The sequence below is a fragment of the Lutjanus erythropterus genome, chromosome 6 (assembly GCF_056507025.1).
Source record: "Lutjanus erythropterus isolate fLutEry1 chromosome 6, fLutEry1.hap2, whole genome shotgun sequence".
Taxonomy (NCBI): domain Eukaryota; kingdom Metazoa; phylum Chordata; class Actinopteri; order Lutjaniformes; family Lutjanidae; genus Lutjanus; species Lutjanus erythropterus.
The window spans coordinates 28,649,427-28,664,228 of NC_139322.1; the positions used below are offsets into that span (position 1 = coordinate 28,649,427).

The window sequence follows — 14,802 nt, forward strand, 5'->3', positions numbered from 1 at the left end:
ATTGTATTTATAAAAAGAGGATCAGTAAGGATAAAAAAATAATTTAATTATACTAAAGTGCCAAACGTACAAGGATTCATCATGCAGAATGGCCAATCTCAGAAGCATCTGTATTATATTACTGGATTAATAATTAGTGATGCTTTAATGTGTTAATCTCTTATGTTACAGTTATAAAGGTGGTCATACATCAGATTTAACTCGTTGATTTATATTTTGTATTAATAGTTTGAACTTGCAGAGTAAGCAGTAAATACAGACATCAAATAAATGGTGTGAGATAAAAAGTACAAAATGTAGTGGAGTACCTCTTGAGTGGTTACTTTCCACTGCTGAAAGTAAGCACCATGTAAATAAACACTGTGTCCAAACTAAAAATGAGCTAAATGCAGAATAAGACTGTATACTCAGCCTGCAAATTAAATAATAGTAGACGTTCAAGTGTAAGCAGGGATGTTCAACAGACTCCTTCAAGATAAAACATAATCAGTGATCTAATGCTTGTGCTGTGGGTGTGACTGACATTAAAATGAATGAAAAGCAAAGAATACACAAACATTACCAGGAGACAACTGAATGTACTATAAACAGTTTTCTCTTTAAATGATACAGAATGCCTGTTCTAAGCCACAGTGTTTAGAGAGGAAGGAAGGAAGGAAGGAAGGATAAGAAATGACAGTAATCTTACCTTAATGACATTTCCCTCTCAGGGTGACCTGATTAGCTGCAGTACAAACCAGCTACACCTGAAACACGCACCGACATGTCAGTCAGGTTAGTAGCAGATAAAGTGCTATTTTTTGCCATTTTAGGAGACTAAACTTTTCTCTTCAAGCTTGAGAAATCCAGAGGCTGGATGACTCTTGTCACTAACTTTCACACTGGGTCAGCAAGAGACCTGGGGAGGATGTTTTAACATTCTTCTGGACAACTGAGTTAACCAAGATCTACCTGCTGAGAAGGAGTGAGAGTGAGTTTTGTCATTTATACTGAGAACGACTCCCAGATCAAGTTCTCTGATGGAATAAACCCTTTCATAGACCTGAAACCAACTGATTTCAATTTAACTTGGACAAGACTTGCCACCAGAGACCGTTGAGTACAACAGTAAGCACACAGTGACATCTGGTGGTCAAACTGAGAAACTGCTACCATCTGCTGTACCTCTGAAAATGAAGGAAATGTCACACATTCAAATAAACCATCTGTCCAAATGGAGTAAAAAATTAAAACAAAATACAAAATGGTACAGTCTATTACAAAAGTGTCAGAAGAACTTCTTTAGAAAAATGATAATGTTGAGTCAAAGGGACAGTTCACCCCAAAATTAAAAACATTTACTGTACATATCACCATGTAGAGGGAAGTGTGCATGTATCCATGGACGAGAGGCCCTTGTGAAAGCTGGGATGTAAACATGAGCGGTAACCTCTCATCTATGAGTAGATTCATATTTTTCTGCGTGGCAATATTGTTGGTGGGTGTAATTCAGTGCAAAGAAACTGACTCCTACACGAAACTGCTCTCAGCAAGGTCTGCGGATTATCTTGAATAAACAGGTAATAATTTCTGGAAAAAGACATTGCTACTGAGTTTTGAGTACAACAAGACAAGTTACATCTAGTACCAAGAGAAGTTATTTCAAAAACTCAGCCGCTCAAACCAAAACAATCCAGATGAATAAACAGCACCACAGGTAAAAGGAAAAATTGGTATTCTTGATTTAGGGGTGAACCGTCCCTTTAAAACATAATAAACTAAAAGTTACACTCCCGTTTAATCTTAAAAGCTCATTTTCTCAGCTGACAGAAACACAGTGGCTCCTCAACAGCAAACAAAAACAGACAAACCTATTTTCAAATCTTTAATATCACAAAATAGTCATAATAAACCAAATTATGCACAGTGACAACAATCTTAGAAAATTTAACGGAATTTGCAAAGGCTTTCCCAAAATCATATCTCTGGCCAATAAGATAAATTATTCAAAAGCATAAAATAACCTTAAAATCTTAAATATGTGACTGGAATTAAAAAAAACTCTACATTTCAATCATCATTCTTCCTGTGTGCGTTTATTTAACCAACACATGCCAGGAGTGTTGGGAGGATGACCTGTGAAATGGAAAACGATGACAGGGCAGTGCCTACAAATGATTTGATTTGCTCCCTGGCTGCAGATGTGTCCTTTGCTCAATACAAATTTAAATTTGGGCAAAATAAAAACGGGGAAAGAAAAACATGGTTAACAGCTCGTACTGAGCTCAACTGCAGGACACAGAAAGAAAACAAGACTGGCACATACTGCAAGTAAACATCAAAAATACATTCAGATAGCAGAGCCGAATGCAAAGTCATGGTATCACAATCAAGACAGGTATTTATGCAGAAATTGTCATCACTCATTAAATTATTTCCATTTGCTGATTGCATGATTTTCTGCTCTATGCGAGACATGTAAATTTTGGAAAAGAGCTGTAATCTCTGCAATCCCCCCCCCCCCCCCCAAAAAAAAAAAAAAATTAAAGAAAACTGTCATCTTCCAACATATATTTCCATCTGGAATGACTTTGTATGTTGAGACTATAGTATCGACATCTGAAGGGTAACGTGATCATCCATCAACTGAATACTGACACCAAACATCTGTTAGAAAACTGCACAACTAAAAAAAATCCAGTTTCAATGATCTTGTATGTGTTGAACCTTTTGTGACAGAGGAAATGAAACATATTACAAGCCTTTTCCATCAACATGGAACTGGCCTCGGTCTGGTTGATGCACTTAATTTCAAACCGTTTATAACACATCTACATTGTGCAGCACCCTCTGTTGTTCACACATAATTGATTACACTGGTTCAGGCTGGTTCGCTAGAAAAAGGTTCCAAGAATCTTGAACGGAACTGGTTCAAGACCCAGAGGTTATTTGGTGGAGAAGGGTCGTTAGTAGGGCTAGGCATCGGTACTCAATACCTTTAAGGTATCACCCAAAATAATCCAGTACAAAGTAGTACTGAAATTTCTCCAATCACACAATACCTGTATTCTATCCTTTTTGTACCCAGATCTAGAAATAAATGACAATTTGTATGGTTTTGCCTGCAGCCAGTCATCGCAACTATTCTTCAATTTAATGTGATGTGTGTGACTACTGCAGCAGCTACAACCCCTACAGTCTGTGGTGTGGTGAAGTTGAGTATGGTGCGTTTGACAGAACTGGCAAGTTGCCACTAAAACATTCGATAGTACAGGTGTACTACACACCTGCGATGTCTGGTAAAAATTAATGCATAAGCTGGGGAAGGGATTATTTCAAGAATGCTCCCATTCATATGATGTGTATCTGTATCACTTCAAAGGTACTGGCATAGGTACTCTTATCATATTTTTTTTTTTTACCGAGACCCAGTCCAACCTATCAGTAATGTGTTGTGAGTGTTCAAAAATGCACCCATGCCAAATAATAAACCTTTTTTAATAACTGAAAGCTGACTTTCCAATGTACATTAGTTCAGTTTTCTTTGTTTATGAACAGCATCAACAGCCACTAAGTGTTGCACAAGATGGCGACCTGCAGGGTTTACAATTCTGTGCTGCAGTAACCTTTTACTGCAAAAAAGCCAAATTACCACAATTTGTTTTCTTTTTAAGCCTTTGCAACTCAAGACTAACTGTGATCTTGATAAATTTAGAAACAGGAACAGAGGTAGTTTATACTTTTTATCATTAGTTTGGATTACTGGATTGAAACAACAAAGCTATCAGAAGCATACCACTCATCAGTTCTCCCTATTTTATAAGCAATTTAATATTGAAGGAATGAATGTAAACAATAATCCAAAATTAATAGCAATTTGTGTTTTTTTGCTCTTAAGCTCATTTGCAGAACCAGAAAATTTTAGCTCTACTGTACCATCCTAAAATATCCCAAAATGCTGGTATCCCTAAAGGCATTGCGACTGTCGTCTATTGCACGTTCACATCAAGTACTGCGAGCTCAGCCGGTGGAGGAGAGATGAACGACACAGACGAGGAAAAAGACAAAGAGGGAGAAAGAGCGAGGATAAGGAGAATGGAAAGGTAGCAAAGAAGCTGGTTTGTGTGTTTGTCTGTGTGTCTTTTAGAACACGTCAGTCTCTCACATAACATTTAAAAGAGCAGCCACGAAGAACTGGTTCTTCATTTGAGCTCGAAGCTGCAAGTGCTTCTCCAAACAATAACAGACAAGGGTTGGGGAAAAAAAAAACCTCAACAATTTCGTCCTTGTTAAAGAGACACTGACAAACAAAAAATGCCACAAAAACTTTAACAACTGTCGGTGTCTCTGTGATAATACCAAAAATATACAGACCTCAGCATTATTTTCAGGGAGAAAGTTCAGTAAGTAAAGAAAGTAAAAGGAATAGGTCTTTTTAATGTCACACAGGGGAACAGTTTGTCTGCCGAAACAGTCCCGAGGTCCCCTGCACAGTGGTCTTTTTCTTAATAAGCAGTTGGAGTATACGTGTGGTGTCACTGTTCCCGTAACTTTAGCACTGCCAGAACGCCAAAGACGTTTCAGATGAGTCAGAAAAGCAGCGTCTGTGATTCCCACAATGTTCAAACTGCAAAATCATCTGTCCCGAGGTCAAAAGGGAAATAATTTCAGGTCACAAAAGCTTCAAGCTGTAGTCCCATCCATCCTCAAGTGAACCAAACCAGCAACAGCCAAACTTAACCAGCGTGTGACCAACAGTTTTAATTGTATTTATGAAGTAAAAATGAAAATTCAAGGCCACACTTAAAGATGTATTTCATCCATCTCTCCGACAGAAGATCTGGTTTGACATAAGTGGACAAAAAGTCGATCCAAGTTAACGTGAGTAGACGGGACAGTGTCAGTGTTCAGGTGAAGATCGAAAAAGTTCTGAGTCAGGAACAGAGAGTTAAATGGTGCATTGCATGCTAATAATAACCCCCCGAACACAGATTAGTTCTGAAGAGTTGTGGTGCAAAGAGTGTCAAAAATCTGTTCACTGCACTTCTTTTAACTTCCATTAACTTCTGGATTTTTCACAGGTCATGAAGGGCTCGTAGCACTGAAAGCAACAGTGGTGGTGGCTGACGTGGATTATAGCTTCATGTTGCTCAAGTCCTTGGACAAACTCTGCAGGTAAGCATCATGAATGGCACCGAGGAAGTCCGGGTCGTTCTAGACAGAGGGGAGGGAAAGGAGACAAGAATGAACGACAAACTACACTTAAGAGTGTGTGTGTGTTTGTCTTTGTGTGTGTGTGTATAAACAATAAAATGACAAGAATTCAATGTTTTCATTGGAAATGAAAATTGGAAAACTGTTACAACTAAATTATTTAGAAGGTGAACTTTTAAATATCCAGTGTGTAGGATTTAGGTGCATCTTGCAGTGAACTTGCAGATTGTAACCAACTTCTGTGTTAATGCTCCCCTCTCTTCCCTTCCAAGCATGAAGGAAAAACTATAGCAGCTGCAAAACTTGTGAAAATCTCAAAAAGCCCTGTCTAGAGCCAATGTTTGGTTAGTCTGTTCTCGGCTAATGTAGAAACATGGTGGTTCAACATGGCGGCCCCTGCACCACACTGGGTGCTGCCAGGTTTGGGCTTGACCAAGTGCTCTATAATTTAACCAAAACTACTTGCTTACTAGTTTTTCTTTTATGTAATTTTGGTGAACAGACCCTTTAGCTGAACTTGGAACCTGCAGAAAAATTTAGCTTAGACTTTTCATTTCATGCCGTTGCTGTACCTTAATGAGGTGTATCAGAGTGTCCTGCAGCTGTGCTTTGCTGCAGGGGGCTTGTGGAGGCTCTACAGCTCCTACAGAGGTGGAGGAGGGTTCAGAGGGGGCAGGAGGGACCACTGATGCTGCTGCTGTTGTTGTTTTATTGATTGACTGCTGAAAGGCACTGGGGGAGAGGAGCACAGACACCTCCGGCCCTGGAACACCAAGACTTGGACTCATAGGGACCGCCTGAGAATACAAAAAGGAAAAAACAACCAACATGCTGGATTACAATCTGCTCTGCTGTGGTATGAATGCAAATTTCAGCAAACAGACAAGAACAGCTGCTAAGAAAAGTAATGAACTCACAGACAGTGGTTTGATCAGGTTTGAGGGCTGAGAGAAAACATCCATCTCTTTGCTGTGCTGCAGAAGCGGTTTCCCCATGGGCTCTTGGAAGCTGTGGGGTGGGAACAGTGTGCTGGGCAGGAAGTTGGGTGCGAGGATGGGTTTGTGGATGTCTGAACTCGCAGATGGCACTGCTGGTTTGAGCGTGCTGAGTATCTCCTGTCCCAAGTAGGCTGGAGGAGCTGCTGACGGTGCTGTGGGGCCGGGTGGAGCAGCACGGGGCTCTGAGGCAGCTGGAGGCATCATGAGAGGGGAGACGGAGCACAGAGGTTGGGGGTCTGACCTTGGAACCACTGACTGGAAAACAGGGCTGGGGTGTAGCGCGTATGGAGCTGGGAGCAGGCTGGGGGCCTGGTGCCGCTGGTTTGACGCGGGATCTTGGGCAGCCAGGTGGGGAGGGAGGAGTGGGTTTTGGTGGGCTGCAGCAGGAAATGACTGGTTCTGGAGGTACACGGTGGAGGGGTCACTGGGAGCAGTGGTGGTGTTCTGTGTGGGCATGATGGGTAGAGAGGGGTCCTTAGGGAGCGACGAGCCAAAGAGTTCCTCAACTGTGATCTGCTTCACCATCGTATGAGAGCTCTGGTGGGTGAAAAGAAAAAATCTGAGCTAAAGCACTTCTTTAACAAGGTGATTTAATGCTCTTCTCTCTTTTATATTACTGCAGATAGAACACCAACAAGTTTTTGGCTGTGGGTTTGGCAAAGCAAGAAATATGAAGATTCAACACTGAACACTATTCACTTTTTTCTGACATTTTATATATGCAAAGTTTCTGCAGGTTTCATCAAGTTAAATGTAAGTAATGTAGTAATGTAGTGTTAATAATTTTAACTTATTACTTCCAGAGGTAGCTTCATGAGAGGAGACACCACGTTAGCCCACACACCACATTATGACACACTAGCAGGGTGTGCTCAGATAAATTCTGACCAGGCTGCACAGTTTACATGTTTCTTAGCTGGCAGTAGCAGCAGGTACTTGGGTTGGATGAGTGTCTCTGGCTGTCTGTCTGTCTGTTTGCAACATGACCAACATTATTATATCAGCAGCTCTCTGCTGCCAAATGCTCGACCGTACACAGGGTGACAGCGACAGCTGACAGCTCTTTGTCCTCCTCCACAGTCTCGAATGTAGGAGTTTCAGGATGACAATGCTCTCAAAATATAATGATACAGATAAATTAATAAATAATGAAAACTTAAAGCCCCCCACCACTCAAAAACCAGTGTTGTTCTTCTACTTCTTCAGTTGGATGTTTCACTGTGTAGAATGACGCATGTGCAGAGTTTGACATTTTCACATTCATTTACTGAAAGTGGAAAGTTTCTATGTGCTTGCTGAAAATCCGATTGTAAGGGGCGGGCCTACGAGCATAATTTGTGACATCACAACTAGTCTGGTCAGTTCTGAAGTGTGATGTAGAAACTTTAAACTGCCAGCGCACATTCACTGAGAATGAACTTAATAGTGAAGTAGGAGACATCTTCAGTCCAGCAGAAAAACTGAAGAAGTGAACAAAATTTGCTTTTTTGGAGATTCTGGAATTTTTAGTGAAGTAGGAGGATTAGACGCATTTTAAATATCGAAATTATACTGTTTGTGGAAAAAATATATCAGACACATTATTGTTACAAAAAGACATTTGTATAAACTGTATGCCTCAATACATGTCTGGATGGGATGTTTAAATAACATATACATACCTTTTCAGGTTGCAGTGTACTGTGCACATGCTCTGTGGCGCTTATTGCTGCTTTCATATTAGGCTCTGCCGACACATCTGTTTCACCTGTCTGAGCCTGCGTCACAAACACAAACCCACAGACATGACATGGTATTTTCAATTTTCCAAAAAGAGGATAAATATATAGCCTAAAAGCAGGCATCTCTACATGCTTAGACAGACGCCCCCACACCTGAAATAATCCTGGATTTAGTACCACTGTAATCTGCATGTGTGTGACTCATGAATGCGTTCCTGCTGAGTCACACCTGTGAAAGTGTTTCAGTCAGTGATTGAGGCATGGATGGAACAAAACTGATTTATTCCTCAGATTCTGGTTGCTTCTGAGTTCGCTGGAGCTACAAGTGCTGCATTTTTTATGTACAGTCCGTGATCTAAATTTATGTTTTTGTACATTTAATCTGCAATAAAATAGACTTGTATAAGTAAGAAGTAGCAAGTGCAAAGATCAAAAATACACAAAAAACGAATAAATGCGCTCATATAAGAACCTAAGTAACATGTTGTGTTTGTATGTGCGTGTGTGTTTTCCATCCTCACTCTCTGGTATTCCTCCTTGGCTTTGCTGAGCAGCTCCAGGATGTCGATGGGCCGTGGTTCTGCGACACCATTGGTCCTCCGTGGCTCTGCCCTCTCTGGTGACTCTCTTTGAGCGTGGTCTGCTTCTTGTTTCACAATCCTGGGGGAGAGTTAAAGCACAACGTGGAGACAACACACATAACTGTTATTTGCTTTAGAAAATATTTTTCAAATACTCCTCACGATAAAAGTGGTGCTGCTTCTAAAGCTAACAGCAAAGGGACAAAAAAAAACAAAAAAAAACAAACAAAAGAGGTAACAGTGAAGTGCTGTACTGTCTCATCCAAACACAGATACAGTATACACTTTTTATGAAAGCTTTCATGCAATATGGCTGCCTAGAATTGTGTCAAATGCTTCTTATGTTGTGATGATTTTATGTGTAGCAGCAGCTGTAGCACTGTGCCTGAGACAAATTTCCCTTCAGAGGTAGGGCTGGTTTTCATCTAAAAAAAATGAACAAACAAACAAAAAAACAATACCAGTACCAATATCGGTCCCCTTAAATTGTTATATTGGTATCATTTGTCTGGTGACGTTTCAGTGCTACTTGGTACTGGGTTATTTCAACTGATACCTTAAAAGTATTGAATATCAATATCCAGCCCTACCTCAGGGTCAATAATGTTTACTCTACTCCTACTCTATGTCCAACTACTTACTTGACCATCAGCTGAGCAATGCGTTGACAGTCCCTCTTGTCATAGAACCAAATACTGTAGATGCCCACTGCAAGAAAAGCACAAATACTGATGTTTAAATTACATTTAAACATCATTACATTACATTAAACCAAACTTCAAACATTAAAAACACAACATCAACAGGACAGCCTGCCTAGGTGCAGTATCAAGTTATCATTTCTAATTACCTCTGCCAAGGTTATGTTTTCTATGCCTTTTTTTTGTCTGTTTGCCTGTTTGTCAGCAGGATTACAGAAAAAAGTACAGGCCTGGTTTTCTTGAACTTGGTGGAAGGGTGTAGCACGGTTCAAGGAAGAACCCATTTAATTTTGGACCGAATCTGAATCATAAGGCCAAATCAGCAGGGAATGCTGGCAGGGAGCAGACAGGAAAAGGAGCCCGGCAGGCTGATAACGGAACAGGGTCCAGCGACCTCCCAGTGAATACGGCTGGACCGGGGACTAACACAGCCTCTGAGACAGAAACAGGTCAGTTTGACAATAGGGAATACAGAAGTTAACAGCTCTGAACAAGACTCTGACTCCTGGGACTACAAAGACACGGCAGGCAGGGAAAGGGGAGGTGTGAAGTGGGTAAGGAGCAAGAATGCAGTCGGGCATCAGTGGCGGGGACAAACAGCCTGTAGAGCCAGAATATTTTCACATGTAACGTTGTGAATTAAGGATTTAATTCGAACAAACTAGAGTATGTGATTGTTTGAACAGTGGAAAGACGAACCAAGACAGTTTTGTGAAAGATTGAGTTTGATTTTGTTTTTGTCAAGTTTGAATGAAGTTTGTTTTACAAGAAACTTTAATTCAGATGGTGTACCATTGTATTTTTTAAAAAGGAAAACAAGGTATAAAGGGAAAGGAAAATATTAGATATATAGTAGATGATATTCATGTGTGTCAATAAATTCTGTTGTTTTAACATTTAGCCATAGTTATATTTGTAGCTTGACATAATGTTCATGATTTTGATAACAACTTGCCATTTCATGATGTTATTTCAGTCTAAGCAGTTGATATTTGGGCATATGTGCATGTTAATAAGTTGCTTTCTGGTTTTTGCAAATGTACGAAATATTTCCAATTTAGCCCATAATAAAGTAAATTTACATTTACTACATTAATGCAGAGCTGGGACAGCTTTTGATGTAATTCTAATAGTTTTGCAAGTCTATGCAGGCATTTATAGTGTTTGTTTGGAGATTTTCATATTGTAGAAGACTGGACTATTGACATTGGTGGAAGTCTGTACTCTGACTGCCCTTCTAGTTCATGTAGTATTAAAACAATCAGTAAATAATATTATGTGGCACAGCACAGCACAAAAACCATGAATAACTGCAACTGTAACTCAGAGCGTCGTGAATGGAGGAAGTTTTCAGTGTTTTCTTAATAATCAGTTGGCTGTTTAACAGTTGATAGTGAAATATAAAATCAGGTTGTTAAAGTAAGAGACATTTTTGCTTGAAAAAAACAAGTTAAAAGGCTCACTAAACACTAAAGAGTCTTGTGACAAACACCACATTCACCAACACAAAGAAAACAGCCTACTTGCTGCATTACAAAATGTAAAATAAAAACACTATATCTGCATTTTTGCTGAAACAAATAGCAAGTTAATTTCACATTGCTTATGTGTCTTTTGTATGTGATGAAAGACAAGCATATTCATGGTCCCTCAAGAGGCTCAGGTAACCTAGCAACCTGAGTGTTTACCTCCCTGCAGCATCACCTGCTGCCAAGGGGAATACGTAGAGGTGTAAACAGGTAGGGGTGTGTGTGTGTGTGTGTGTGTGTGTGTGTATACAGTCCACAGTGTCTAAGTACAGTGGTCTCTCTACACAAACCTCTCTAAGTTTGAGTGCACTTGTGAGCCTCAGGCAGTGAGTTCACCAGTACTCAAAGAGGCTTGGAGTAAGACACAACTAACCAATTATCATCAACATCAACAACAGTGTGGGACTCTTGGCTCTTCAATCAAACTTCTGTCCTTCTCCCACCCAGCCATCATCATCATTCCTTGTTCACAGCAGCGGGAGGAGTCTTACAACCATTTGAAGATATTCCTCTCTCTCTCTCTCTCTCAGGTCAGAAACCCGGAATCTATACTGCAACAACCAAACCTTCACAGGACCTCAATCACGAACAAACACAGGCACTACAGAGTGGAGTGTTACCATTTGTGCTCTTCAGTACAAATAGACTGAAAAAAAAAAACTAATTAAAGAACCGTAAAAGCAGTCCAATGGAATAAAACAAAGAAGAGGACACAAAGAAAATTTACTCCAGCAGTCAACTAGAGGGGGCTGTGAGCTGCCTGAGTGTGGAAGTGTCTCCAGCAAAACCTGAGGAATATTGTCAACCAGCATTTTACTGAACAACTGTACCCACTTTCATCTGTCTTAAACTTAACCCAGGAGTTACAATGCCACAAACAGCACCTGGACTCAAGTGAAGCTACTGGAGAGGCTGCTCCAGCCTGAACACCAACAAGAAATTACATCATGTCGTCCATACCTGGCAGACTCATGGGCAAACCCAGTCCAAAAGGGGAGCAATCCACTTTGACGTTGACCCTGGCCATGTTATTTTTTCTCATTAGCAAACAAATGGGAAAACAATCAAATTCCTTGTTCATTGCATTGATGAAACTCCTGTTCAGACTTCTAATAGATTACCTCGGTGGCAGCGCTGTCAGTTACTTTCTGAAGATCTGAGGAATTTCATCATTCACCTTACTTCTTGCTGAACTCTGTCCATAAGGCTAGAAGAGTTTGACTGTATCATTGGCTCCTCACTGGATAAAGCCATCAGCAAAAGCACAACTTGGCTGTTGCCCCAATGCAGAGTGATATCAACTGTGGCCAAACCAAGCTGAAACTGTTCCCGTCTGCCAGGTCATGAGTGGAGAAAGCTCTTTACAAGAAATCTGTTTACTAAATGAGATTCCAAGATGCCAAAATGACTTCAAGCAAAAGGGAAAAGAGATGTTCCGGAGGACATTTGGAAGGTGTTTTTTCGGGATTTTCAGAGGTACCATTACGTTCTGTTCCATTTAGTGTGTGTTTGTGTGTGTGTGTGTGTGTGTGTGTGTGTGTGTGTGTGTGTGTGTGTGAGAGAGAGAGAGAGAGAGGGAGAGGGAGAGATAGTGAAGGTCACCTCAACATGTCGATTTGCTATTAGTAGTAGTATGCGCATTCTATATATTTCTTTGAGAACTTCTCAAGAAACAGTGGAGTATTGAAAATATTAGATCCCAGAAATATGATAATAATCTCTAATTACACCTAATTTCAGTCCACATTGATGCAGAAATAGATCTGTACTGTGTTTAAGAGCTTATTTTCTGCAATATACTCACAATTGCCATTCCTATAGAGCAGGAAGGGATCTTGCAACTGGAACTCCAGGTCTTTGTTGATCGGCTCCACCAGGTTCTCGGTGCTCAGTCGGTTCATGATGGTGAAGCCATGATGAGGCGAGGCCGACCTTAGATGAAAAAAAATTACAAGCACTATAAAATAATACTCTGGCAGGGAAATACACATACTTAAACACATCTTTTATCATCTTGTGCACTATATTTAGTAAAATCTTATGAATCTTACTTTGACTTGATTGATTTGTAATGTTATACTGGAACTGCCAGATAGTTTCATCAAGGCTCGGCTGCACAATTTACCGAAACTGCAATATGGCAAAGTGCAATATCCATAATGCAGAGGCTTTAATTTTTTTTGATAAATGACAAAACATTACAGGAGAGTACTACAGTGCTTCACAGATGTCCTGGTCAACAAACCTTGGTCTCCAGATGTAAGAAAACATTTGTTTGACACAGGCCACATCAAATGTCACGTCATCAAGCTTTTAATAGTTTTTTCCCAGTGAAAATTAAAATTGTGAGGCAAATTGATCCTTCCTACTAATCATGAATCAACTTGCAATATCACAAAATAACTTCAATATGATTTTTTTTTTAAACCATCTCATGCAGCCCCATTTTTTAAATGTCAATTAATTAGTTAATTTGTTCAGTAATTAACTGATGCATTACTTTACAATGTGAAAAACAATGACATATAGTGGTTGCTTTTAAGTTTGACCAGGAATCAAAACAAACAAACAAACAAACAAACAAAAAACACAAAATAAAAACAAAACTGAATGCCGAGAGAGTCAAACAAATCATTATACTTGAGAATCACTACCTAAAATATCTTTATAGTTTGAGTAATAAACATTTTAAACAACTACCCAATCACAAAAATACGACTCGCGTTTCTTGTTTAACAAACTATGGTTTTCTGTCATTTTAGAAAACATGGGTAAATGTAATCACATTAAGTCTAACAGAGACACTGTGTGCGCAAAACCGAAATAATAAGAAAAACAAGCTGATTTTAATATTTGTTTACAAGACTGCGGCCTAGACACGTGCGCAGAATACGTCAAATGGCAGCGCAAACAAATAGGTAAACAACCTTCATGGTGGTCTTGGTGAATCACTTAAAATACTTTATGTGCTTACCTCGCATAAACAAACAGAGTGCCCTCGATTTCGGTCTTCTCCTGAAATGATAAAGGACGCAGTATGTTAAAAACAACAACAGCTAATTCGCAACATGCTAAATAATAACGTTGGTAAAGGCTGTTAGCGTCACTTGACAACTTAAATTAGCTCAGGTAAAATGATGCTAACTTATTATAAACATAGGAATTAAAACACAAACAGAATGGCACTTATAGAAAACAGATCGTCTGTGAATATATATGTATATGTTACAGTTTGACAAATACTAACATATTTATTAGCGTCTTTATTTTATTTTTTTTATCGATGAGCTAGCATTAGCATGCTTAGCATACTTTTGATGGCTATCCACAAACTGTTCCGGGTGTTTTGATAAACTCACCCATTCGTTGGCTTTGGAGTTGAAGTTGTAGAGGGCAACCTGTCCGGTAACATCTAGTAGTTTGTTTATGTACGGGTCTTGTCTCTGTAGAGCCGCTAAGCTCATCATATGTCCAGCGTTGACGGTCTCCATCTTGGATGTGATTGTTGCTCCCGCACGGACGGATTTCTGTGGACACTTATCACTTCCGCTGTTCAGAACAGCGAAACCCGCTGCTGCTGCTGCCCTCAGAAAGTTTCCGATTTATTCCAAAAAGATTAAATAAGTCATTCACAATTTGTTAGAGTGCGGCTTAAAATCGCATTTTACAGGAAATGATGGTCAGCTTTATTAGTTTAGCTTTAGCCACTGTACTTTCTAAAATCAAGCTGGTTGCTTTACAAATAAATAAATGAAATTAAGGATTAAAAAATCACGTGACGTTTAAAATACTATTCATTTCAACGTACAAGTAATAAGTAATTTGACCAAATAATTTGCTTACCTCTGTGTGTGTTGCTTTAATTTAATTTACTTTACTTTACTTTAATTTAATATATAAATAAATAAATAAATATACAATTACAATACATTTTAATTGACAGAGGAAAGAGGAAAAGCAATCGTATTAATGAAGATAATGGAGATAATAAGACTTAAAATATAATAAAGGGAACCAGGACTTTTTTTTTTTTTTCATTTTTCTTACAAGTAAAGATCAAAGACATCATCTTATCTTAA

At 39.4% G+C, this 14,802-nt stretch overlaps 1 protein-coding gene across 1 annotated transcript; it reads right to left on the bottom strand.

Moving 5' to 3' along the window:
* Positions 1-3,708: 3,708 nt before the first annotated feature.
* Positions 3,709-14,245, bottom strand: dcp1a (decapping mRNA 1A). Its single transcript, XM_084721559.1, has 9 exons — positions 14,083-14,245; positions 13,698-13,738; positions 12,528-12,655; positions 9,135-9,201; positions 8,434-8,572; positions 7,853-7,948; positions 6,111-6,728; positions 5,766-5,990; positions 3,709-5,193 (listed from the first exon to the last, which is right to left on the bottom strand). Exons 1-9 carry the CDS (start codon positions 14,212-14,214, stop codon positions 5,113-5,115), a joined length of 1,527 nt encoding a protein of 508 aa, XP_084577685.1. The 5' UTR covers positions 14,215-14,245; the 3' UTR covers positions 3,709-5,112.
* Between the last annotated feature and the right edge of the window lie 557 nt (positions 14,246-14,802).